The 27,445-nt window shown below is 44.6% G+C and overlaps 1 protein-coding gene across 2 annotated transcripts; it reads right to left on the reverse strand.

Annotated features, from left to right (window-relative positions):
• Positions 1 to 61: 61 nt before the first annotated feature.
• ep300a (E1A binding protein p300 a) lies at positions 62 to 26,445 on the reverse strand. 2 transcript variants are annotated; one of them, XM_062442098.1, is made up of 31 exons: positions 26,185 to 26,445; positions 23,437 to 24,122; positions 21,904 to 22,083; positions 21,182 to 21,512; positions 20,360 to 20,473; positions 19,676 to 19,915; positions 19,287 to 19,389; positions 19,000 to 19,125; positions 18,536 to 18,653; positions 18,073 to 18,214; positions 17,612 to 17,686; positions 16,901 to 16,986; positions 16,232 to 16,384; positions 14,774 to 15,262; positions 13,602 to 14,004; positions 13,311 to 13,429; positions 12,428 to 12,491; positions 11,901 to 12,076; positions 11,015 to 11,103; positions 9,724 to 9,804; positions 8,743 to 8,799; positions 8,553 to 8,630; positions 8,378 to 8,445; positions 7,872 to 8,022; positions 7,445 to 7,591; positions 7,229 to 7,342; positions 6,919 to 7,084; positions 6,581 to 6,748; positions 6,279 to 6,440; positions 5,890 to 6,171; positions 62 to 5,733 (listed from the first exon to the last, which is right to left on the reverse strand). In XM_062442098.1, the coding sequence occupies exons 1-31, from the start codon at positions 26,276 to 26,278 to the stop codon at positions 2,443 to 2,445; spliced, it is 8,553 nt and encodes a 2,850-aa protein (XP_062298082.1). In that variant the 5' UTR covers positions 26,279 to 26,445; the 3' UTR covers positions 62 to 2,442. The 2 variants fall into 2 exon arrangements, with proteins under 2 accessions (XP_062298082.1, XP_062298081.1); XM_062442097.1 differs by having other exon boundaries at positions 20,354 to 20,473.
• Between the last annotated feature and the right edge of the window lie 1,000 nt (positions 26,446 to 27,445).

Here is a 27,445-nt window from a genome sequence, read left to right on the forward strand (position 1 = left end):
CAAATGGTCATTTCTTCATGTGCAGATAATATCAATCAATAGCAGCAATCAAATATTTTTCCAATGGTACAAAGAGACTTTATTGTACAATTAATTTATTGGCAAAAAACAATCAGACCACCAAAATAACTTAAAAAAAAAAAAAAGAAACTAATGAAAATGGAGCAACAGTTATTTTTGCTTTCTCTCAGCAAGCACCAAAATTGTTAACAAGAGGAACGAAAAAGTGGTCAAAGATTCCATTTGAATACTAAACAAATATTTAAATAGTCTTATTTCCAGTCTCTTTTTAGGAGAAGAAATTATAAAAACAAAACTATTTGTTCAGTTGCCATCAGTTTGTACAGTGACTCAGTATGTTTACATCTATATTCATGTACATGAAACGTTTCTTCAAAAAGGATGGTATAATATACTCCACGGCCTCCCCGGGGCAAACTGAATGACTGTCTGCAGTGTCTTTTTGCATCACCATAACATCTTTAATACAAAACAAAAACATGTTTTATCTAATAATTCCTGTAGCTTCAAGTTTTATTTCCAAAAAATAAAATTAAATAATATATCTATATATAAAAGACAGTTTTTCCTTGTTTTTTCTTATAAAATAAGTCTCAAGATATATTGCCACCTGGTTCTGATGCGTTCCCTCCCCATATACCCAGCAAGCCCAACCTTTTGAGAAAAATAGTGAGCATGTGAATATTGTGTCTTCAGTCCTCTCCATAAAAAGCTAAATGACCAAATTTAAATTCTTCCACATCACACCTCTAAATCAACCCCCCCTGCCTCAGCTTTGCTTTGTGCGGCTTTCCGTGTCTTTTTAAGTTTTGAGATTGCTCAGGTGTGTGACTTGTTGCGATAACCCCCTCCCTCCCTAAAACCTTGTCAAAAAATACACAGAAAAAGGCGCATTGGTGCTTGTGACCTACTACACCTCATACTGTACCTTTTAGAAAATATCTCAATACTGTACAGTAGCTCAGGAGTACTTTTTGTAGTTTTTACAGATACAGCAAATATCCAATCAAACAAAGAGGGGAAACGAGCAGCAGAAAATAATTTCTCTCTGCTCATAAGGTTTTTAAAGTATGTACAGTTTCTTTTTACATCTTTCACTTTCATTACAAAAAAAAAAACAGTATCTAAGTCCACCATTTCTTACTTTGTACAGTACTAACATTGAATTAAACCTTGTGACTGAGAGGCAGTCATGAGGATGAGGAACAAAGGGGGGAGGAAGAGAGAGGGGGGGAAAAAAACTAGTGAAAAGGGAAACCGTTGGGGTTGAGGACACAGGCAGGACTTTCTAAAAACCTCTGCAGCCCAAAAACATGACAACTTCATCGACCTCTTCTCCACATCACAGTTCATTAACAAGGTTGTAATATATGTACACACATGACATTTTTAATATCGGCCAGCTTGAGAAAAAGAAAAGTAAAAGAAAGGGGCAGAATATGCCTCCGACAGCCGGACGATCAGGCATCAACAGTTCATCCCTCCAGTTTTGGGGTTCGGGGGGTGGGTGGGGGTAAGGAAGGTGTGCACATTCATAGGGTAAGTGAAGATGGAGGGTGGAGAGGTGGCCCGTGGGTGCAAAGGATTTCTGGCTGTTCTGTGGATCTGGTCGAAAAATACGACCAAACCCGCCGTCAGTCTCAACCATCACCCCCCTCCCCCCCAAACACTGTTAAAGGTTTAATTCAAACCTATAAAGCCTGTCCAAAAATTAAAAAAAAACAAACAAAAAAAACGCACCCTCCCACCCACCTAAGAAAAGTAAAATATTCTATATATACGTGAATTGTTGCAGTCGCCATATAATGTACATTTGCTGCGAAAAACTGTCCAGAAGACGACTCCTGTAACGGAAGATATGTTGATGCTTGTTTTATGATCCATTCAGGGAAAGAAAAAAAAAATTATAATAAATTCAGAAATAAAATATACTTATTCTCTGCAAAATAGATACAATCATGACTGGGTATTTCAGGAGGAAAAAACAAAATAAAAAGGTACATCGTGTCAACTCACTTTTAATTTTTAGCCACATTTAAAATCTTAAAAATATTGATAAAAAGGCAAAATTTTTCAGTCCCCAAAAATATTGTCATAGACTAAGGAAGAAACATCTTCAACCTGAAACATTGCCCTTCCACCTTTTTGTACACAATTGGCAAAAATATATAGATATATATTAACAGCAATAACTTACCATTGTTTTAATTTATTCATTTATTGACTTCTAAGATTTATGTTGCATCTCCCATAGGAAGGAAGCTTCAGTTCTTATTTATACGTCACAAAAATATTTAAATAAAAAATAAAAACTTCTAAAACCCCGAAGCCGTAGTCCCGCCTCACTCTCCTTTCATGGCAGTTTGTGATTCGGGGCGACTGATCAGAGCATCGAGACAGAAAGACGGTATGGAGTCAAGGCTACATAAGGTCTAAACTGTTGTGGTTAATGTTCGTTCCTAGCTCCTGGTTGTTGTTGCTGCTGTTGTTATTGTTATTCCCGCCCAACATGTCCGACGGCCCCCCCTGCCCGCCGTGCATCCCCGTCATCCCGCTCAGCTGAGACATGATGGAGTTCTGGTCTGAGCTGAACTGACCCGGGTCTACCGAACTACCTGGCTGCTGCGATAACGGCTGCTGCTGGGGTTGTGGAGGTTGGGGCGGCGCCATACTGGGGTGATGCTGGCCTATGTGGCCCGGGTGGGGGGAGCCGGTCTGGGTCTGCGGGGAGATGCGGTGAGGTGAGGGCTGTGGTTGGGAGGAGGGCTGCATGCGTGGGGACGGGCTGGAGTGCGGAGGTTGCGACTGCGGTCTCGGCGAGGGCTGCGGTGACCTGACCTGATTGCTGAGCGACCCTGCTGGACCAAGTCCTCCTTGTCCTTGGAGATGAGGGTGGGGGGACTGTGCCATCTGCTGTTGGGGACTCATCGGGCTGGTGTGCTGGGCTGGAGAGCCTCCACCAAGATGCTGCTGCTGCAGGAGCCTCTGTTGGAGGTTCTGGTGAAGCATGCTATGGGTCGTCTGTGGCAGTGGGGGCCCACCGCCTGCTCCGCCAACTACACCTTGCTGTTGTTGCCCCTGTCCTGGTCCGCCCTGTCCAGGCTGGAGCGAAGGTCCTCCTGGTCCTCCAGCACCCCCGCCTGGCCCTCCATCTTGTCCTTGAAGCCCACCCATTGAATTTTGTTGCTGCTGCTGTTGCTGCTGCAGCTGCATCTGATGCTGGAACCTCTGCTGGATAGCTGCAGTTACTGTGTAGCCCTGCTGCTGGCCTATCTGACCTGGCCCACCCTGTGGCCCTCCTTGCTGCTGCTGGGGAACCCCTACACCTCCACCCCCTGGCTGGGGTTGGGAAGAGGGAGGTACCCCTGGCTGTCCCTGGCCAGGCTGCATGAAGCCTTGCTGACCCTGCTGGAACTGCCCGTGGTTACCCATCTGTTGCTGTTGCTGCTGTTGTTGTTGTTGTTGTTGTTGTTGTTGTTGTTGTTGCTGCTGCTGTTGTTGTTGCTGCTGCTGCAGGTGTCTTCTCATCAGCAGCTCTCTGAACTGTGGGGTCATACTGGACATGTTGCCTTGTTGCCCTGCTTGCATTGCTCCATGTTGTTGTTGTTGCTGTTGTTGCTGCTGTTGCTGCTGCTGCTGTTGCAACGCAGCCATTTGCTGTTGCTGCAGGTTTCCAGGCAACATCGGGCGCTGTTGTTGTTGTTGTTGCTGCTGTTGTTGTTGTTGTTGTTGTTGTTGTTGTAACTGCTGCAGCTGAGCCATGGTGGGCATGTTCCCTCCTGCTGCTCCACCCTGAGCCATGTTCATTCCTGGCTGGCCTGCCTGATTCACATTAACCTGCTGTTGTCCATCCATGTTGGCCAGCTGGTTAGCCCCAGGCCCTCCTACACCAGGCAACCCTCCTGCAGCCCCCTGGAACCTCACACCTCCAGGGCCTGCTTGTGGAGGCCCTCCTGGTCCTCCAGGACCACCCTGACCACCTTGATACCTGGCTGCTCTCTGTCTGATGAAAGCAGCCATGAGGGTTGGGTTGGAGCGCAGGATGTTGAGGACTTGCTGCTGTTGAAGGGGTGAGCTTGGGGAGCGCAGTGTCCGTAGGAGATCCTGTAGTGCTGCCTGGGGAAGGTTTCCTGCTGCACCTGCTATTGAAGCGGTTGCCCCTGCTGCCCCTCCTACCTGCCCCATTACCTGCATTAGCCCACGGTTTCCTGTTTGTTGTTGTTGCTGATTCATTGGCTGCTGCTGTTGCTGGGCAACAGTTGGCTGCTGCTGTGGTGCCATGTGACCCATCATGCTTGGTCTTTGCTGTGGGTTCATGCCTGGTCCTCCAGCACCCCACTGCTGGTTTCCTGGTGGAAGTTGTCCACCACCTGCTTGCTGGACTTGCTGGAGCTGCTGCTGAACTTGAGGAGGCAGCTGAGACTGAGGACCACCTTGCTGCATCCCTGCAAGCATTCCCTGTTGCTCTAACATAGTCCTGCCTACGACTCCCTGAGCCTGGGGGGGCATGCCCTGGGCCCCAATGTGGGGCATGCCCATCTGAGCCTGGGTGTTCTGATGTTGAGGATGAGGGGGCATCATGCCCCCTTGTCCCAAGCCACGGATTTGGGCTTGGGCCTGGGCCTGAGCCATCTGTCTCTGGGTCTCTGCAAGGCGCTGGATTTTTAGGGCTGTCTCTACAGCAGCCAGAGGGGGGCCTTGCTGCTGCCCTGGTACAGGCATGGGCCCCTGGCCCTGGTTGGGTTGCTGCTGCTGTTGGGGTGGTGTGGCTGGGCCCAGTCCAGGTTTGCCCAGTGACTGGTGATGTGGAGAGGCTCCTGGTGGTCTGGGGTTGTACGGAGGCAAACCACCAGGGTGTTGCTGCTGCTGCTGCTGCTGCTGGAGTTGTGGGACATTTGGAGGCTGCTGCTGGAGTTGCGGGACCATCTGCTGCTGAGGAGAGTTCATCATGCCCCCTCCACCTCCTCCACCTATTTGTTGATATTGATGATGGAGATGATGTTGAGGCGGCATGTTGCCACCTTGCTGCTGGACCTGCTGTTGTTGTCCCGGTGTTCCCATGCCCCCCATTCCACCCATTCCACCCATCCCAACTGCCTGCTGCTGAGTGAGAGCAGGCATATTCCCTGGGGTGGGTGTCTGTGGGGTTGGAGGCTGCGTGCCGACAGATGTAGGTGTACCAGGACCAGTTGCTCCATTGTTAGCTCCTGGAGAGGGCAGACCATTGCCCCCAGGAGCTCCTCCAGGAGCAGGTTGGCCCACTCTCTGCATGCTGGCCATCCTCCTCCTCAGCATCTGGGCTTGTTGGAGCCGGTGCTGCAGCTGCTGCTGTCGGAGCTTGTGCTTGATGTTCAGACAGAACGGGACTGGGCACTTGTTCTCCTGACAGTGTTTAGCGTGGTAGCAACACAACGCGATGAGCTGCTTGCAGATGGGGCACCCACCGTTGGTTTTTCTCTTGCAGCCTTTGGTGTGCTGAACAACGCGTTTCATCTTCTGGCAGGACGGCAGAGAGCAGTTGGCGTTTCGGCACTGGCAGGCGTGGACTAAGGACTGAATGCAGCGCTGGATGCTGAGACGACGAGAGTCTCCGGGGCTCTGAGTGGTGGCGGCAGATTGGTTGCTGCTCTCGTCATCCAAACCGAGACCCAACTTCTCCATCTTGTGCTCGTGTCCCTTAGTGTTATAACAAGTGATGCAGAGGTCGTAATCCTGTGAGAGAAGACATGAATCACAGTTAAACATGTCTAGAAGTGATATGCATTAGGTTTTATAGTATGATAAATCCTTTAACCTACATATCCTCTTTTGTCAATAGCTGTTACCACAATTAGACCCACCAAAAGAACCTACCCTCCTGCAACTCACCTCACAGACGGTACAGTGGAAGCGAGTCTCCACGTGGTGCTTGCACATATTGCACGTGTAGACGAAGCGGTCCTGGCTTTGGTTATGCAACTCCACCAGCATGCACATGGAGCTCCACTTGGACCTCCTCAGCGAGCTGAACTCCAGGTGTTTGTCCCGGGCCAACGTCAGGAAGGCATCACGGCCATCCATGAGGTCACATGCCATCAGGGGATCCAGGTCTACGATAGGGGGCAAGGCATTTGCCATGGGGGCCGCAATTAGCCGGATCACAAAGAACACCTAGGACAGGGAGAGAACAGATGAGGGACAGGTGAGATGAGCCTGTGCAGTTGCAATCAGGTATTTTAATTCGTATGAGCATTCCATCATCCTTCTTTTTCTCATACCTCTTTGTGTTTTTCCATAGTGGCATAAAGTTTCTGTGATAGGTCGTTGGAAACGTTGGGCATCCCTGGCTTCTTCTTATTGGCTCTGCTCAGACTGCTCTTGTTCTTACTTGTCTTCTTGTTGTTCTTCTTCTTCGCATTTTTACTGTCACCTTTCGTGTCCTGCACAATGAGGAAAGGAAAAAAACAATTTCGTCAGAGATCACCTACTTCAAAGGAATGAGAAGGTGTGTCCAAACCTTTAGCCTGGTGCCGTTTCTAGACTCTACATCGACATATCATTAGATCGCAGGATTCCTTACATCAATACTCTCATTCGAAGTGCTGTTCTCCTCCCTTTTCCTCTCCTCCTCCTCCTGCTCCAGTTCTTTGATACTCTCCTCCAGCACATTGGGCCAAAAGTCGCCCTCGAAGTAAGGCAACTCTTTGGCACTAGTCAAACGGTCCTCTGTGGCTTGCTTGAAGACATCCTTTTGGGGGTAAATTGAAGATGAAGTTATTATTTTGCATGGATACAATCTAAATCAGTCATTACAAGCAAATATGTACATTGATGCTCATCTTCTAGTTCTCCTGATTCTCATAAATAACATCATCCCAAAATAAATAAATACATTTAAGTTAAATGCTGCCTTTCTACCTTGAAGTCATGTACTATCCGCTCTGCCACAGCTTTGTCTAACATCTTCTTGTACCACTCCTGGAGGCGTTTGGGCTTTGGGATCTTCTGATCTGCGGGGTGACAGTGGAAGATGTAGTCATCCCCTTCGCTAGGTGGACACGCCCAGATGTGGCCAGTGGTGTAGCTGAGGAGTAAACACAAGAGATGGTACACAGTTAGTATGATGCTAACAGACTGATTGTGATTGGACAAACCATCTTCAACTGTCCTTTATTTATCTATTTTTTATTAATATAGAGACTGTTCCAAAACAATATGCAGCACTTACCCTATCCTCCTCACATACTCCAAGTAGCCAATGAGGATTTCGTGGTAAACTGCTGTCCTTAGAGAACGAGGCCGAAAAAAATGCACGCTGTCCAGGTAGGAGATGTATACTCGCCTGAGTGGGAGAAAGAGGAAGGAAATTCAATGTAAATGTCAACAACTGAAATTGAGTTTATTTATTTATTCAATATTGGGGTTTTTGTAAACATGTACTTACCTCTGGTTGGGCTGAGGGCAGTCGGACCCGTACTCTTGAACGTGCATACCGAAGAAGCAGACGTCTGCTCCGTCAATGTCCTCAAATGCAAAAAGGGCTTTTGTCCTGTAGGGGAAAGACTCTGACATCTCTCCGTTGTCCACAAACCTGGAGACAAAAAACACGAGTTGAAAACTTATATGAACTTAACAATTAAACAGAACAACAGAAAAAATAACTTAACATACTAGGCAATTTACTTTACTTTATTTCAACAGATTCTTAACTAAATATAAAGAACCAACTATTTGAACTGTATCACTAAATATTCAATTATGTGTTTTCTTGTTTTACCCCCTGACATCTCAATGTCTAAGATGGGAGATTTCTACAATCCGAAGCTAGAAAGAAAGATCAGTTCAAGTACGATTCTTTCTACTTCTCCTACCTGGACTTCATGCCTGGTTTAACCTCCACCACTTTGTCAGAGACGTGCACCACGCGAATGGCGACCTCTCCGGACTCAGGGTGGCTCTGGCGCTTCAGGAAGTCATTCACCCTCGACTCTAGGTAACAGCCCAACTTTGTCTGGGGCAACCCTGTGCAGGAGAGAGAATGGGACAAGTATGTTTATATTAAGTTAACAACTGAGAAAAACAGCAAGGAGAAAAATGACTTGAATATTTAAGTAACCTGTTTATTGCAAATCTATAAAATTCCAGTTTTCTCATGAAACTTCAGACAAAAATGGAGAAGTTTGTGCTGAACACTGACATAAAACATCCAAGATATACTGATTTAAAACACCCGACAAATGACTGAACAAGGCCTGATCAATGTGTGTGTGTGTGTGTGTGTGTGTGTGTGTGTGTGTGTGTGTGTGTGTGTGTGTGTGTGTGTGTGTGTGTGTGTGTGAAGTTGAAGCCGAAATGAGAGGAACATATTTCCACTTACTTTTGGCACAATACTTGTTCTCTTTCCTCGTCTTATTGGTCTTCTTCAAACAGCCGTCACATACAAAACTGAGTCATAGCAAACAGAAAAAAAAGGGGTCAGATATTTAGCGAATGACATCAGGACTTTCATGTGAACCTTGAGAAGTGGAAATATAAAAAGAGCTTCTACTCACCCTGATGGCCAGATTGTGTCATGGTGCAAGACACAAATTTGGTGCATCCTGCGCCCGCAGTCCATACATTCAACAAGCCTGAAAGAAAAGAAGGATTGAGATACAAATTACACACTTTACTCTTTAGAAACTATTTAGCTGAATCTTGTTTTCTCCCGCTAAAGATATCTGAAACTTGTGGTCAACTTACAGTTCGGGATCCAGTGTGTCATTCTTCTTCTTCTCAAACTGCTCTTTGTTAATGGATCTGAAATTCATTTTAAAAAAAAGGTAGTGTGAGAATACGTAGAACAACACAATTTAAACTGTGGGAATCTTAAACAGTTTCTCATTTACAACGGCCAAACTTTCCAAAGTTTGAACCTTGAATGTGTTAGTTTAAAATCAAAAATATTTTGCAGCAGTAATGCCATTGACAATTAGACTACACCTTTATTTATTCATAATATTAAGCCACATAATATGGTAATTACACTGAAAATGAGTACTTATAAATTGTATTGAGATGGAGCAACGTCTTAAGATCAAATTAAGTCAGCTTACAGATGGGTTAGGGTTAGTTAATAATTGGGACAATGACATGATGTCACTCAGTGTCAATTGGTGTAATCAGTACTTTTTCATAAAAATCTGATTATATACAGGAAAATAAATGTGAACTAAAACGTGGAATAAATCATTTTACATCATTTGTCAAAATGATGTAAAATTACATCACTCCAAAACGTTTGTTTTTTTATTTGATGTTTTTAAATTAAGTAATTATTTATACATAATTATTTTAAAATAAACTGTAGGTGGATAAAATATTTAATAGTTATCATTTTATTTTTTTGTGGTTACACCATTTGACATTTTCAGCAGCATTCAGCTTTACTTTTAGTAGAAAATGGTGCAAATGTCATTTAAAATGACATAAAACCAACAAAAATACTAAATGTATATTTTCACAAATCTGATGCTGCTTTTTAAACTATTTTTTAACATTTTTTTATTGCTCATCTTGCCAACCCTTATTTGTCCCTGAGCCAATTATAATAACTGGAATTACAGCCAGTGATATATTAGCCTGAATGTCAATTAGAGCTGGTTAGTTAATAACATATGATAAAACTTTTCAAATAGATTTTTATGTGCAGTTATCTTTCTTGTTCAATTCAGAAACACTTACGTCTGTGGCTGGGTGGGGTCGTCGCCCAGGGAAACGGTCTCTCCCTGGATCTCGTTGAAACACTTCTCGCAGAAGTGGTACCTGTTAGCAATAAGCCCAAATTTTGGTGAACTACACCGTTCCGGCCACAGCACAGTCAATCACAGACAGCGCACGGGGGGGGAGGGCGGCCACCCGAGTGGTGGTGGTGCAGGTACATGGGCAAGGCAGGGTGCCGCAAGCAGGGGCAAGCAGGTAGTAGGAGCGCAGGACAGCGGGGAAGTCGTCACGCACACAGCCAGTCATGAGAGGGGAATGGGGGTGGGAGGGGGAGGGGAAAGGGGGGGATGGATTTCGAGGTGCATGGTTGGTCAAGGCAAAAGCAAGCCAATGCGGAAATCAAAGCCATCGGACGGGAAGACAGACGGGTTGTAAAAAAGAAGAAGAAGACGAGACAAACATCGAAGACAACACAAAGCAGAGAGCCGAGGCAGAGCACAGATTAGCAAAATTTGGACATGAGAGGATGAGCAACAACAATCAGCGTCACAACTAACAGAGCGGGAGAAGAACCAACAGGGAACTAAAAAATAAAATAAAAAACGGGAGGGGGGAACTGCAGGAGGAAGCTGTAGCACGAGACATAATACACACACACACGCACACTGAACAAATGTGAACAAATAAAGCGCGCACACACACACACGACTGCTCAGCTGTTGGTTCATTCCAGCGGCTCATTTTAAAGTCGGTCTTTTTCACATTCAAGTAAGGTTTTTAAATGGAGCAAGACAAACAAGTAGCAAGTTTGTTTACAGGTGTACAAAACATGGGTCAGAATGTTTAAACAGCAGCAATAAAACTTTACAATTTAACATTATTGCTGCGTTTTCCTCCATTAAAACGTCCAAAAGATGATTTTATGCCAAACCTTTAATAGCATCAGAGAATCAAGACGTTTTCGGACACTTTCCAAACAATCTGTCATTTATAGATTTATTCAAACTATGATCAAGTGCAGGAATGTGATAAGAGTGGACCCAACTGTTAAAATGCCAGTGCAAAAAAATGGGGAACATGAAGTGAAGGGAAGCGTTTAGTGAAAGATCATTAATCAGATGAACACTTGGGTTTCAACTTCATATTGTTTGACGGACTTTATCAAAAATGCAACCTGTTTTCCATCATTTATCATTTATCTCTGCTATAATCCCCTTTTGCTTTTTTTTTTTTTTTTACTAGCCCCGTCCACTGATGTAGTCCTTCCCTCCACCTTGTATTAACACGAGACTTCCCCTCCCTCCCTCATTACCTGTTCTGGTAGCTGAAGTAAGCAGCGTCTCGGGGAATAGTGCACAGCTGCTTTCCATAGCAGCACAGTGTCTGAGGAGAGAACTCCAGCTGATGGACAGAAGCAAAAGAAACAGATGAATAACGTATTAAATCATGAACAATAGTAACTTTATACTAACACACCTCTCCTAATCAATACAACCTCCATAAGAAAAGAATCAGCTACCAGTGGTAGTTCACACAAACTGTGACAGCACATGATAGAATTAAAGACTCATATTGTGCTAATATATTATATACTTTATCTCCCTGTAGAGAGTTAAACTCATTTCAGATTGGGTTTGTTTTGTCAAAAGTAATTACAGTTTAAGTCTCATTGTCAGAAGTCAACTGTTGAGCTGGCCTCTCAGAATAAGATCCAATCAGTTTTGTTTGTGTGCAAAACCAAAAATAGCTGAGTCTAATGAGATCTGAAATGTGATACGGTGGTGGTGTGTCCAAGGCCAAATTTAGCTATGAACCCACTTCGCTTGCTTCCATTTTCAGATGTGAGTGAGGGGATGTGATTTCTGCATCTACGCACTCAAAAACATTTACACACGTGCACCACCGAATCCAGACTTATTCTCAGCTCAACGAAAATGTCATAAAACAGTTCGGTTTTACACTCAGGAAGGCTGTTCACCTGTTGATATTAGTCACAGGCTGTGCCAAGAAAAACTGTAATCTTCTCAGTTTCAAACTTTCAATGGTTTTACATCACTGAAACTAAAATGTTACAGCTCAGCCTGTTACTTGATCTAGTTTAGATTTACATTGGCGTTCAGCATCTTTACTTAAGCGTCGCCCTACACCGACATATTTTCCATTTCTAGTCCATTGGGCGCTGCGTTTCCATGTCTCACCTTCCTCCCGCAGCAGTAGCCTAAGCTCTCCATGACGGGGTCGATCTCCTGCTCGAACACCTCGGCCAGTTTGGAGCAGTACTTGTAGACTCGAGATGTTTTCCGATTGTACAGCCAGGCGTTGTTGAACATGAGCCAGATGTCGTCCACGTACTGCCACGGATCCTGGTACTGACCTGTAACCAAAGCACAAAGTGTGGGATGATGGGTAAAAAATTTTTTTAAAAAGAGCGGCAAGAAAAATAGGGCTGCTTTTATTTGTTACACTGAGTAAAAACCAAAATTAATGTTGAATAAAAATACAGACAGAATATTCTCCTTCATGCTGTCATTTATTTATATCTCCATTAGTCACTACCAAGATAGCAACTACTCTTCTACCCTTCCTGGAGTCCATTAAGTGCACAAATCATAGCATCACTAAATCTACCCTTGTTTTAATTCATCTTTAAAAAGAAGCACAAGACAGTTAAATGCAGCCTGTTGTGAATTACAAAACTGTGTAGCATTAAGCAGCGAATACTAACCTGTGTCTAGCTTCCGCTTGATAGTAGATAGGTCCATGGGGTTCTTCACGATGTCAAAGTAGTCCTGCAACATTACAATGAGGATGGATTTGAGTTGAGCAGTTAATTACATAAACAAGTAAAGTTCTGAGGCAGTTTCAATGAAATGAGAAGAAGAATACACACAGTGACGTTGCAGTTTACATCCATATTTGTCCAGATTCATGCAATATTTGTAGTCGAGACTTAGAATAAATTGAATAAAGTTTGTTTTCCATGACTGTGTTCATATGTTTGGCCGGTAAATTTGTTTCTGTTAACACAAAGTTGTAGCCATGACAGCAGACAATGCTTCAGATATGAATGTTGCTGCAAAGAAGCTACAAATTCTAAAACGTGGATGTTTCACACGTCTTCAACTCAGCATCACAGATCTTTAGAATAAACACAGTTTAAAGGTGGGCACCGGAGATTAGTGTCACCAAGTCAGTACTCTAACAAATGTGAAATATGATCACAGTCCACAGTTCCGTCCCTGAGTTCTGGTGTTTTTGAAGAACATTATATCACAGTGACGTTGACCTTTGACCTTAGGGATATAAAATGTCACCACTTCACACATCATTTTTATCCTATCAGACATTTGTGTGAAACTTTGATATAATTAGTGTGTGACTTTTTGAGTTATGGCCAAAAAATGTGTTTCAAGAGGTCACAGTGACCTTTGACCACCACATCTAATCAGTTCATCCCTGAGTCCAAGTGGACGTGTGCGCCTAATTTGAAGAAATTTGTTTAAACAACCCAAATCCCAAAAACATAATGCCTCCAGCTGGGGCTGTCGCCGTGATGGAGGTATAAAAAGTGATGTATTGTGTTTCATACCAGAGGGAGGGATACTTACAGGTATGCACAGCAGTTGTGGGTCAACGGGCATTCTGAAGGGCAGAGACTCTGGGTCTTGTCTGTAGAGAGACTCGAGTGTGGGCATCAGGGCCTGACGAAGCTCCTCCGGCTTGAAGACTGGGAAGAAACGGAGATAAGAGAGTAGGAGATAAAAGAGTGAAGGAATAATGGTTGGTTTTACCCCCAATCTGGATCAATAACAATATACAGTGAGATGTTCATTTAAAAAAAAAGGTGCACACAAGATCAGAAGTTAAAATTTTCTGGTAAAAACTAAACTTCTCCTTACTCTTTTTCTTTACTGGAGCCTGAACAACCGCATCCGATGTCTCCTCTTCCTGTTTCACCTCCTTCACCTCTGGTTTCCTGTCTTCCGTCTTTATGCCCGACGTTGGCGTTGGCGTCGACGTGTCCATGGAGGCTCCTTTGCCTCCCTCTCCGGAGCACTCCTCCTTTTTCAGCTCCAGTTTCACAGGTTTTTCCTCCATTTTGATGTTGCTGAGCTTCCCTCCTTTGGAGCAGCTGCCGGCGTCGCTCTCGTCGTCCTCGTCCTGCTGCTTGATGTCCATCTTGGAGTCGAGGTTGGCGGCTGAGGTGTTGGACTGCGGCTGCTGGGAGGAAGTGTCCAAGCTGCTGACGGAGGCTGGAGTCAGGGCCTGACTGTCTGCAGCGAATGAACCCTTTTGGGACAACTAAAGACACAGACATGAAGTCAGGTGAGTGGAAACAGGAGACATTAGATAAACCCAGGATGGGCGGTTTAATAACTGCAGCATGGTAAAAATGTTTGGTCCCATGATAAAGAGCAAGTTACATGTAAGAAAGCAGCAATCAGAAATAATACTTAAAAAGGTATACTGTGCAGGATTTATTCATACAATAGTAATCCCTCTAAATCATCACTTATGACCCATTAGAAGTGTGTGGTGGTGTATGTATCTACAGACTCTCTGCCCTTTGCTTTTATGTTATTATTTGGTTGTGTTTGGGATGCTTCTGGGCTGCAGCCTTTAGGGAGTGGGTGTGTATCCTTCAGCCAATAACTGTGTGCAGGGTGTGAGTGTATAAAAACGTAGCGACCAGGTACCAGATAATAAGAATGCATATAAGAGGAAGCTACGAACATGGCGAATACAGCCCCGATGTTCAACAGTTCTTTGATCCCTCACTGCTGGATTTTGTTGCACTTTGGGCAGCGAGCAGACATAGTCCACTCGAGTTAAGTCATGTCAGTTTCATTCTGTCCGCTGTGGACTCTGTGTTCTGCAGCAGACTACTGTGTGTGTGTTTGCGTGTATGTCTCAGCCCCGCCTCCCTGCATACAGGCACAGAGAGCAAATGAGAGAGACGTTTAGCCGGGGATGCGGGGCCAACTTTGAATGTCGTGTTTACAAACAGCGATCAACAAATCCTGCACAGAGTGCCTTCCAGGACTTGAGTTACGGGATATGGGACACTGACCGGAGTGCGTGGCAGCTGAGCACTGTGTGGCGTTGAGTTGGAGGCCATTCCGGGATGGGATGGAGTGGTGGAACCAGGTTGCCCGCTATGCGGCTGCTGGATGGGCTTGTTGGAGCCGGGGCCCTGGCTGTGTTGGTTCTGCTGGGGGGCCGGAGGTGGAGCCAGCTGCGGTGCGTTAGGGGTGTGCGGCTGCGGGGTCTGGGACCCGGCTAGTCTGGGGGGTGTCTGGTGAGGGGTAGGGGACCGGCTGTGAGCGGGGGAGGGCGAGCCGCGCATGGCTCCCAAGTGGGGGATGGAGTTGGGTTGCTGGTTTGTGTTAGATGGAGTCATTGAGGAAGCGGGGGCTCCGACAGATGAGTTGGGACCTACGCTACCCACACTCTGAGGACCCATAGGCCCCACAGAGGGAACCCCGCTGGCAGCACTGGCTGAACCTGGCTGCGCTAGAGGACTGGCGACTGGGAGAGAGGGAGGAGTGCCCATCTGCGTCTGAGGACAGAAGACGAGGATGAGTTAAAAGACAGGATTGACAATCATAGATATGTATAAACAAGTATCATGTAGGAATAATTACATATAAATCTAGACATTACAGCTTTATAACAACAACAACAACAACAACAGTGCAATTGAAGCAGAAGCTGTTCACAGAGTCCTCCAATGTTCAATTTGACCTATTTCTGCCTTTTTTTTCTGAACCCAGGAGCATTTTTTAGGAACTCTACGTTTCAACATTTAGTTCACCAAGCCAGAGCTCCTGCCCCCAGAATTCCCTGCTGGGATCCTGCTAGTACTCTCAGACTGTCCAGGAATTAATGGGGCGTAGTTTGAGTGTTCCTGGTTGGTCAGACAAACACATTTATACATTTTACCGCAGTTCATTTTAAGAACTTGGAACAGCGAGTTACTTTCCAAAGCAGCTGGATTCACGACATCACAAAATATCGAAGATCACGCAACAATTCTTCTCGTCAGGCTTAAAGTTAAAGTTATGCGCTTGTGTCCAGTTGTGGCTGTGTGGTTTCACGAATGCAGCTGCCTCCGAGGTAAGACGGTGATAGACAGATGATTCATCCAATCGCCTGCCAAGTTTTTTTTTTAGTTTTTTTTTTATAAAGTGTCCTTATTTCCAAGGAAGATTTCCCTGATGGTTCTGGTGCGTCAGGTTAGACAGAAATCACATTTTTGTTCATTTTCTTCTGTTTTGAGAAGTCAAAACAAAACAGAGCCACACAGAAGACTGAAAGTATCATCCAACTTGGAATCCTTTCACTGAGCTCAAATTTATGAAGGGAAATATTTTATACATTAATTCTAACAACACCTGACATCTAAAATAACATACAGATAGCTGTAGTGCTTCTGAATGTAACATCTCTCTCTAGCAACGATTTCAGTTCAGCTTGGCACACGTCTACTAACAGAGAATATCTGACTAACAGCTACAGGCCACTTTACCTGTGTCATGCCTCCCTGTGCTCCCGGTTGGGCCATCCCAGGCTGAGCTGTCCCAACCCCTGGTGCTGAGCCAGGAAACTGTCCCTGAGACAGATACTGGTTCTGCAGCTGATTGACATTTGGCTGCCCCATCCTGGGACCAACCATTCCCATCTAGAGGAGTAAGAGAGAGCACGTGCAAAGGTTTCACAAAATGTTGCTACCAAGCAGTTTGATTAGAACACACACACACACACACACACACACACACACACACACACACACACACACACACACACACACACACACACACACACACACACACACACACACACACACACACACACACACACACACACACACACACACACACACAAAAGCCCAGTCAAATATTAATACTTTATCTACTATTAATGGATAGTTATTAACAATGTTGTTGATAACAAAAATAGCAGCAAAGATAAGAAAAGGGAGAAAGCAACAAACAGTCATTTTGAAAGCACGAACAGACTCTTAACAGGTGACAATTTGTTCTTTCATAAAACTTGTTTTTTAACCTCTGGACAGCTGCGGTTCAAAAAAGCCAATTGCATGGATTAAAAACAATCTTCTGAGTATATAAAACTCAGCAGAAACGAGGCTTTGCTTTAAAAACAAAACAGCGGGACAAATGCTTTATTGGGTACTGACCTGGTTGCCAGATGTTCCCATGGGTAGAGGAGGCGTGGACCTCTGGCCCATAGACTGCATCCCCATCTGATTGAACTGATTCATACCTGACAAAACACATGATTGATAATTGAACACATAATTCAGGGCAAGGAAAATATCACAAGCTTCTAGTCTAATACTAGTAAATATCTTGACAACTGTTTATCCGTTAATTTTGTGCAATTTGGACATGCGACACGTTCAATATTCAGTTTGTTTTGGGATGAGCGAAATAACTAATAAGTTATATGACGGAGCCTAACTTTTGACTGCTGCAGCTTTTCTACACTTTACGGTACACAAATGCACACACAGAGGGAGACGAGAGAAGTACAGTTGAAGAAATCACCCAGTATGCTCTAAAAAGAAAAAAATTGCTTTTAAATCAAGAATGTTCCCTCTTCCCACTGCCAGTTCAAAACCAGTCTCATAGGTTCTGAGACTGTGGCGATTGTGAAGCGCCACTACGAGACATGGCGCTTTGAGCGAACATACCCACTCAAATCTACACTGAAGGTGCAGGAAATAAACTAAGAGCCCAATGTGATCAATCTTGTCATCAATTTTTCTATGCAGTAAAGCAACAATGCTGATGGCCAAGCAATCAGCCTGTTAGGAACAGGCACATTTTGAACAGGCGCTGCACTAATAAATGTATATGTTGGGTTTCAGTCCTGAGTGGTTCTTTACCTGGGCCCTGCATCCTGTTGACCAACTGATTCGGTCCAGCAGGTCGCACCATTGATGGGTCAGGGAGGGGACCGTCTGTAAAAACAGAGGCAGGAAAGTAAGAAAATGAGGAGGGAAGAAAGGTGGGAATTCCCTCGCCAGAGTGAAGAGGTTTCTTACAAAACTGCTTTTCGCTCAGGAAAGATCGGTGACATTTTATTTCTTAGAAAATGTAACATAGGAAAGAATGAGATTTACATTAAGAACATTGTGCCAAAAGCAGCAAAAAGAGGACATCAAGATAATATAAATATGATACAAAGTGACAAATCTGCACCATGTCGTGAGGTAAGAGAGACAAAACAATAATAAAATGTCACAATGTCGCATTCCGTCGGATTAAATTATCATTCACATGAATGCGTGCGGCCCAGTGTGACAATTATCTCATCCAAGTCTACATGTGCTGCATGTCCACTCACTTGGAGGCAGTCCAGTGGGAGGCTGACCCATGCTGGCAGGCCCAAGGCCCAGACTGTGCTTCTGGAGCCGGGTCCTCCTCTTCTCCTCCAGCTCCTTCTGGATCTTATAAATCTTCTCTGCTAGCAAGTGATAGTACTCAGCCTGCCAAAAAAAAAGGGGGGGTAAAGAAATATGGGCAAAAAAGGTAAGAGGGGCAGTAAGAAAAATAGAACGCATTAAATACTTGGTCGTGTGGATTATCCTGGTATCTTTTTTTTTGTTAAACTGGCAAAAACTGATTCACGACCTTCAAACTTCAAGTTATCTTCAAGTCACATCCCGCAATAGCGTATAGACTATATATTTATTAATCTTTGAGATCGACCTATGACTGACCGAGTGGCTTGGCAGATGAGTGCAGTTCCCAGCACTCGCCTCTCCTTATTTGAATAACGCACTGAGCTAAAAGTGAGAGCGACTTACTCTGCTGTTGGCTGACTCATACATGTCTCCTTCAACTTTTCTGGCATAAGCTACCAGGTTCTCCATCCGACGGTCCTTCAGGGCGGCGGGATCTGGAGTCGGAAAGATGGCCTGAACACTGCGGGTGGGAGAAGAAATGAAAAGAGGAGGAAATGGAGAAAGAGGTTAAAAATGACGCATTTGTTAACTCCTCTCTCAGTAGCTTTAAAGTAATTAAGCATTACATATGTAAAGTAAACACAATATGTCATTTCTGCACTTTTTTGTTGTGTTGATATGATATCTAAAACCTAATCATAGCTTTACTAACAAGCAATGGTAGATGTTTGTAAATGTCTCTGGTTCAAGTCAAACAGCCACGTATTAGCTTACAACTGGAAGGTATGAAGCCAAGAGAGCTGAGATTAAATGCTGATGAAATGAACTGTATGAGGGGCTGTATATGTTCCATTGTTGATACTTACAGTTTGTGTACCAAGTGGTTTCGTAGGTCCTGCGTGATGTCCTCGTGCCAGCCTTTCCTCATGCCCGAGGAAGACGGAGGGCCTGCTGTGGGCATGGAGCCGACCCCTCCAGCATCATTTAACAGACTGGAAGAGAGCGGGAAGACATTGTTACATTAGTTACTTCTTTTTTTTAAAAACACATGTGGGCCTCGGCCTGATGTAGAATTGAACAAAACGGTTACTTGTAAAGCCCTTTAATTTAAGTGTTAAACGCATCAGATTACGGTGCGTGCAGTTCTTCTCACCCTTGGCTGTTGACGTTGAGGTGCATCATGGTGTCCTGCAGCAGGCTGGCTTGGTTCTGAGACGGAGTGCCCACACCTCCGTTGACTCCCATAGCATTCGCACCTAGATGTGGAAAAGACGAGACATTATATGATTGCAATACTTGTGTTCCTCTGTGACTAATAATGCAGTTATAGAACTCTCTCCTTGGTTTGTCACTCAAGCTACCTGGCATCATAAGAAGGAGTTAATCAGACTATATCCAAGGAGCCCTATGACAGCTACTTTTTGTTTGGCACTATTCAGGTTAGGGTTCTTTCTGACAGTAAGTGTAAATACTAAGACCTCTTTAAATATCTACGACATGGTGTTGTACAGTATATTTCTTCCTACTTGCAAGCTAACTCACCCATTGGGTTCATAGGCCTCATGCCAGCCTGGCCTTGCAGCCCTTGGTTGGACATATTGGGCTGGCCAGTCTGAGCCTGGATCTGGTTTCCCTGGTAGGTGAGGCCCAGGGCTGCGTAGGCTCTTTCTATGGAGCTCGGGTCAATCTGGCTCGGTGGGTTGAGGTTGGGAGCGCTTGGTTGGCCACCAGAGACTGCCCCAAGAGAGCTGCTAAGACCTGCGCCGGCCGCACCCAGTAGAGCTGTGAGGACATAGGAGAATAGGGGTTAATAACACATCGGATGGGTTTGAGAGCATATAATTAGCTGAAGCCTGAGAAAACACTACGGATAAATATTTAAGACCAACTCACTAAAAACCTCACTGAAAATCACACTTTCTCAAGTTCCTTTCACACTGAGGAAGACTCATGGTGAAAATGACATGATTACACTGAGACAATTAAGCATCACAAATGTAATAGAAATATTTTTAGACACATGTATCAAACTTATGACACATGTATGCACCTTATCTCTCTTGCAACATGTCATTTAGCCATTTATTAATTTTAAATTTTAACAATGGCATTTTGTATAATAATGGCATCATTAAGTTATCATCTGTGTACAATAACTGAGAAGTGTAACGTGAAACAAAAGGAAGGTAGAAGAATATTGTTGTTTGGTCAGATACAGACACTCACACTGCGGGTTCCTCTTGTCCCCGGCATTCTTCAGCGGCAGGCACACAGGACAGTCGTGTCGCGTGCAGTTCTTCCAATGGGAGATGATCTGCCTCGATGATGCACAGTGAGCAACTGAGGATGGAGAAAAGGGGGAGACGGGCAGGAAGGATGGGGAAAGACGCAGAATAAAAACACAGAAAACTGTTAGGAAGTTCACCTGAGGATGATGTTATTTTATTATTTTCATTTTTACCTAAATAACTAACAATCTACCAACAAGTATTTCCTGTTTATCCACAACCTTGTAAAGCTTATGCCTCCTGTGCCATGTGCCTGAGAGCTATACAGTTTCATTGGGTGACATAAACCTTCATTAGGAGGATTATTTCGCTCAGCTTGTCAACCTTGCAAAGCGGTGTCAATTCTGCACTGCATCCCACAGCATGCACAGTGTCATCTGCTCCACACAGAACTACCATATATATAAATATATATAGTAAATATAAAAGTTAAATGCACCCAGAGTTGTTGTCAGAGTATGTACCCCCGGCCATGTCTGTTGCACTGAAGGAATATGTTACCTGATGTAACCATATGGCTCATTTATGTTTGAGTAGTTTTTGGAGGACAGTTGGGGTTTATAGCACGGAGGCACAAGCTGTGTAAAAGTGGAAGTATTCAAATGGTAAGTTGTTAAAAGGATGCATAAATGAGGCTTTTTGTCTCACTGTGTTTCTTGTAGTAATATAAAGTAGGATAACTCCAGTTCTAACCCTACTTGCTATCCTCCATACCACTTGAATAATGCTGTCAAACACAGGTAACATCACTTCTACTCACCTTGACAGGACTTGCCAGCCTGGCAGTGAGTCATGTGGTTAAGGACGTTCTTCATGGTGCGGCAGTGAGGCAGGTTGCATTGCCGGACTTCACCGTTTGCCTGCTCCCGCCGCTGGCACTTGTGCGCATGGAGCAGGAGGACCAGCTGCTGCTGGATGAGTTTGCGCTTCTCGGGATCGGCTGTGGGTGGCGCTCCGGCTGCGGCCGACGCGGCGGAAACCGGGGCGCCAGGACCCACTAGACCTCCCTGAGCGCTGGGCACCATCCCGGGGGCCCCTCCCACAGGTGCACCGGAAGGACCGCCCACACCTGTCTGCGACTGCTGGGAGCCCTGCAGTAAAGTGAGAGGTGGGAGGGAAGAAGAAGAAGAGGAAGAGGTTACACGGATGAGACGAGAGAAGCGCGTAGACAGGAAGCGGAGAAATGTGAGGGAGAAGGTAACAAGGAGTAATGAGAGGAGAGGAGGTGGAGGGTAAGAATAGATAAAGGGGTGGTGAATAAACAATAAGAGGAGAGTTGAAAATAAATAGTCACGGTCGGGTAAGAACACAGAGGAGTCTAACAGCGGTGCAGTGGGAGGCGAGCTTCGTGGGAGGAGGTGAGACATAAGGGAATGATTTGGAGTCGATGCTTAAGTCTGCCAATTTGGGATCAGGATTAGAGAACAACATTTTCCTCCATCTGACACATGAACATTTCTTTGGGCGGTATAGACTCCTTACCATGGCAGCCATTCCTTGCATTGGCTGGTTCTTCTTGTCCACATTGAACTGGGCCAGGCTGTTGGCCATCGGACCTTTATTCTGGAGCTGAGGGCCCAGCCCTGCGCCTCCAAGACCTTGATTCCCCTGCCCTGCATACGGACCTCCGAAAGGGACCCCTGGGTTGCCCATCATCCCCATCTAGGAGGAGAAATACAAAAACAGTGAGAAGGCATGTAATTATAGAGCTGAAACCACAGTTAAATGATCAGCGGCAGCATCTGATCTGGACATGTGCCGGTATTTCTAGTTCTGGCAGATCCCACTATGATATCACAGGGTCTCCCATGATCTCAATATTAGCTGTTAAATGAAGATTTACTCACTACATGAACAAAATTATGGGAAAAGCTTTAACCCCCCCAAAAAAACAAAAGAGAATCAAATCAAGTCTGTTTTTAAACCACTTTCAAGCTAAAGAGCAATTAAGTCACCCACTTCTACACAGCTAAACTGTAATCAATCAATTAAACAGGTTACTTAAAACATCAGGTTTAATCGAATCATTAGAAAATTGCCTAAAGCATGTACAAACCAATCGCTTAAAACAGACAACCGAGATAGACTCAAGCTGTAACATAAGTAACCAGCAGTGTGGGTAACAGCGATCTGTTATGAATAGTTCATCTTTCTCTAAGCAGAGACTAAAGTGACAGATCCATTCTTCATCAGTACCCCGTCTTTCTACTCTCCTGTCTAATTCCTCTATTCATCTTCACAACCTGCATTTTTCTTTTACTGCTCCCCAAACATGACCTGGAAATCCTCTCGCTGCTTTTTGATCTGCACCGCTGAATCAGACCTCAGTGTCTCCACCACATTCATTCAGTAGCAGCAGTCTGCCGCTGCAGCGTTCTTACCGTCACTCCTGTGGGAGCGCCAGTCGCACAAACACAACAGTTTTCTGCCACTTGAACTCCAACTATAAGCCTACTTTACATCTCTCAATGGTTGTAAAATTACATTAATAAAGTCATAGACACAAAGCACTATTGAGTGGTTCTATGGACAAAAAAATCAAGTCTTTAAGACTAAATAAAGCCTGCAGTCAGACAGCAAAACTTAAAAAGAGCCTGTGAATAGGTTTTCCTTTTCACATAAATAATAAAGGATCCCATATATGCTTGATGTGTAATAAATCATCAATCATATGCAAAAATCTGTCCATCAACTGTTGTTTAAGTTATGTAAAGAATCAAGTTTCACTAAGTTAGGAATGAGGTTTATGCTGTTAACAACATAATTAGTTATTAAATTAGTTCTTAATGCACGTTTCTATTTTCAAATTAAGGTTTTTGAGCATTAACGACCAGATAATTTGAGTCTCAATAACCTCACCACATGGGTAACATGTTTTTTTATTTTCAACCACAGCTGGCATTTATGGCCTTTTTGCTCTCTGTACTAAAGTCCATCAAATTAAAATAAATGGGTGAAATGTTGAACTATTTCCACCAACAAAAAAAAAAAAAGTGTTTATGAAAGAGCTCGTACCTTGTTCAGTGCTCCAGGTTGCTGGCCTCTCATCCCGGCTTGGCCTCCAGCTCCCTGCTGCTGTAGGGTCTCAGCTAACAGGTTGCTGTTGCCGCCCATCCCCTGATTCCCGAAGCCCATCCTGGGGGAGCCATTCATCACCTGACTCCCAATCATGCCTGGCTGCTGCTGTCCATTATTTCCTTTCTGCTGTGCTCCCATCATGGCTCTATTCATGCCACCCATCATTCCAGCGGCGGCATTCTGCTGCATCATGTTGGCCTGCTGCTGGGGGGAGAGGTGCTGCTGCTGTCCCTGGCCCATCATCTGCTGAGGCCCCTGGCCAGGGGATGCCTTCATGTTCGCCAAGTGTTGCCCCATGACAGTGGGTCCTCCCGGGCTGCCCATAGCTCCTTGGTGTCCCGGCTGGGTCGAGGCGGGTCCCCCTGAACGCAAGAGTTCAGACAGCTGTTTGTGCTTGGCCACTGCATCCTGGCCTCCGCCAACACCACCGGGACCTCCTCCTGGGCCGAGCCCAAGGCCCATTCCTCCTGCTCCTCCACCGCCTCCCCCAGGACCCAAACCTGTAGGCCCTCCAAGGGTGGTGTGCAACTGGTTGAGGTCCCCACCATTGACCAGGCCAGGATCATTAGAGTTGATGAGCTCATCTGGGAGGTCATGTTCCAAGTCGAACAGCGAACCGAAATCTGAAATGGCGAAGAAACCCAAAGTTTAGGAAAGGGAGGGAGACAACGAAATGGAAGACAAAACAGGGAAAGGGTGAGAGGAAGACAAAAAAATGGGCCACATGGTAAGCTGGTATAATCCTTCATTTTTCAACACGACTGAGTGAAAATGCTTGACGGTAAAAACTGATAGAAGCATTTGAGGTGTATGACCAATTTTTTTCCCCTGTCAGAAATAAATAAAGATTGCACCAAACTACAGGTGAGAACTTGTGTGTGTTTGTGTGTGTGTGTGAAGCAGTATGCACAAACATATATGTAAACACGCACACCCACAGTGTCTGCTCAGACAACTAATCCCTGACCAGAGAAGTGATTCAACATGTTGCAAAGACAGGTTTGAACAGACAAGGTGACGAATGGGCTGTTTAGTAGTAATAACGCCACAAAATGGAGCCAAGTCCGTAGAGTCGCACACTCAGTGTGTCAGTTTGTATACAGTGGGCTCAACAGCACACAGCTCAGGACATCAAGAAAGACTGACATCATGTGTCTTTCTGAATCTTCATCAAGACCAAAAAGCACACACAAATTTCTCAATCTAATTTAGTCCTGAATTATATTCTGCTGTAAATCACTGTTTTTCCCTAACACCATAAAAACGTACCAAATTGTGTCTAACTCACCCAAACAGCATCTTTACATCGATTACAAATTATAGGACATTTGCTCATTAAGAAGAATGAAAGTTAGATTTTTTCCTTGTTTAATTTAACTACAAGCCGAATACTCTGGTTGTTTGGTTACATGTTAGAATTCAAATATTAATAGTGTATATTAAATGATACACAAAAATACCATAATCTGTACTTGCAGACCTTATTAACATCAAGTTAACCAAATCTGAAAATGAGCTAATTGCAGTTGACAGCAGTTAACTTTAATTGTAAGCAGCTTTTTCAAGGAAGAATCACAAAAACCAAGTAGCTTGCATGCAAAGAACTTGTAACAATTTCTCGACATATGCTTTTTTTTCTCCTCCCTAAAATGAACTCTTGCTATGAACAACCTGCACGACACTGTCACGAATGGTCTTTATACGCTTTGAAGACGATACATTTGGGTGCAATCATTCGCAGAGCATTTTTCTTGACAGCATAAGACTGATCTTCAAAAATGTGCCATGCAAGGTAGCGTAACATGTGTGCAATGTCTGAATGATTTCGCCATGAAAACTCCCTTTCCACACAAGCTGACGGACACTGACAACCTATTCCCAAGTAGACAGCCTAAAATCGAGTAGTTCAGAGTAAAAAAAAAAAGATTAAATGGTGAAATCTGGTTGACTATTTCGTGCTTGGAGTAGTTTTTCGTGGCTCTGGACTCGGTGGTTAATATATTGCAGTGGCAGGACATGTCGTTGTCCATGCTGCACAGTTTGGTTCTCAGGCCACTATTCCAGCTGCTGCTGCTGCCATCCACAGAAAACACAAACCAACAATGGCAATTTGAGTTTAACAATCAGTGGGACCCGTGCTGTGGGCCTAAATTTAGCTCCCCAGCAAGGCAACCTCTGCTTTAGTTGACGCTATTAACGGTGGCTAACGTTAGTTGGGAGAGCGTCCGAGTTATGATGGGGCAAAACAACCGATTGTTTCATACGCTGGGAGCCTTAAAAACTCAAATACCAGCCTGGGAGTGGCTGTAACTTACTGTAAATGTGGTGCAGCTGAAAGACATCAAAAACTTTGACGTAACTTGGCGTTGAGCTTATCACCCAGCCCGGCTAAAGTAGCCATTAAGACACGGGACCGTCCATTGAAGACCCCGCATTCAGCTATCTAGCTTAGCGCTAGCCGAGTGGTGCTCACCGAGCTACCTCCGGCTAAAATGGCTGTTAGCATGCGAGCTAGCTTCTCTGCACGTATCCGACGCTGCTAGCGCGCTAACGTTAGCAAGCTACGACAAAAACAGAAGAGTAATCCCGCGTCCTCTTCCTCTTTCAAGTACACCGAAACAGCCGAAAAACGACCAACTTAACGAATAACACCCTTAACGAATGATATCGTTCAACAATACTCACCGTTTCCATCGCTGGCTGAGGCGGAAAGTGCCGGAGAGGATAGTTTAGGCCTCTTGGCTGAAGGCGGGCCAGAGTCCAGAACGTTCTCGGCCATATTTTTTCGAAATAAAAATATATAAAGTATCCACAATTGCAGACGTTTTCACGCCCTTACAACCTCATTCCTTTTCGTTTCCAATATTGCGACTTTTCCCCCTCCTTTTGGGGGACTAAGAGGGGGAAAGTCCCGTGTACAAATTACTCCTCTTTCCCTGGGTTCGCCTCTCGATTTCAGCCTCGGCGTATATCAACCCCCCTCCCTCCCTCGTCGGATTTTTTGTTCTTTATAAATTTCTGCCAGCGGAGGAGGAGGAGGGGGTCGGTGAAAGTAAAAAAGAGGGAGACACACGCTGCGGCTTCCCTCTAAACTTGCACAGCCTCCTCGGATGTAAATAAACTGTCCCCCGGTCTCTCTCCCATGGTTGCATCCGTCATTTCAGCCTCCTTTCCAGCGGAGCCTGGATGAAGATAATGTCGGGCAGAAAAGGCTTGTTTGCCTGCGAAGTGATGGTGGAGCTGCTGGTGGCAGCGGGTGAGGAGGATGAGGGGATGCAAATAAAAAAATAATAAAGCTGACAAATGTGCAGCTGCAGTGGTGATGTTTATTCACTGACTTATGCATGATTTTTTTTTTTTTTTTTAAAGAAAAAAAAGTTAGTCATTATGAAATTCCTCCATGCAGCTCACCTGAACTTGCAATTGTTTTTTGGGTGAGGTTAGGCTGCAAAGGCTGAAGTTGGATGATGTTCAACAGTTACCTTAAATGCATTGAATTGAATTGTTAATCAGTTTTGCAGCTTCTGCCTGTAAAATAGCATTGAACATTTACTTTTCCTGTCAAGTGCAGCAGACCAAGGAGGTTTCACCAACACTTAAAACTGTTCTAGAGAGCTCCCAATCATTTTGTTTTCTTTGATTGCTTGTTCATAAAAAGATGTTCTATTATACAACACAGAATAAAGACGTTTTCTCAGCATGTCCTTGTGTTGGCATGCTTTGCCTAGCCATGGCAAGTCATCCAACAGACTTGCAAGTAACTGTCTCACGGCAAAACCCTAACCCAAAATCCTCTATAAGAGAAACCAACATTTTTTTCATGAATTTAACTTGAAATAGAACAAGAGCTGTACACTGATGGATCATCATGTCTTATTTACACTGGTTAATCTTAACCTTCTCACCGTTTAGCAAATATTCGTATTGTATGTTGCATATCCTCTTT

This window comes from Scomber scombrus, chromosome 21 (assembly GCF_963691925.1).
Source record: "Scomber scombrus chromosome 21, fScoSco1.1, whole genome shotgun sequence".
NCBI classification, from domain to species: Eukaryota; Metazoa; Chordata; class Actinopteri; order Scombriformes; family Scombridae; genus Scomber; species Scomber scombrus.

Coding starts and splice junctions, on each gene's coding strand:
- ep300a (XM_062442097.1), bottom strand. CDS start 26,278: ATGGCCGAGAACGTTCTGGACTCTGGCCCGCCTTCAGCCAAGAGGCCT. Junction 20,474..21,181: donor GGCTGGCAAGTCCTGTCAAG/GTGAGTAGAAGT, acceptor CTCCATCCTCAG/TTGCTCACTGTGCATCATCG. Junction 19,390..19,675: donor GAGGCCTATGAACCCAATGG/GTGAGTTAGCTT, acceptor TTCCACATCTAG/GTGCGAATGCTATGGGAGTC.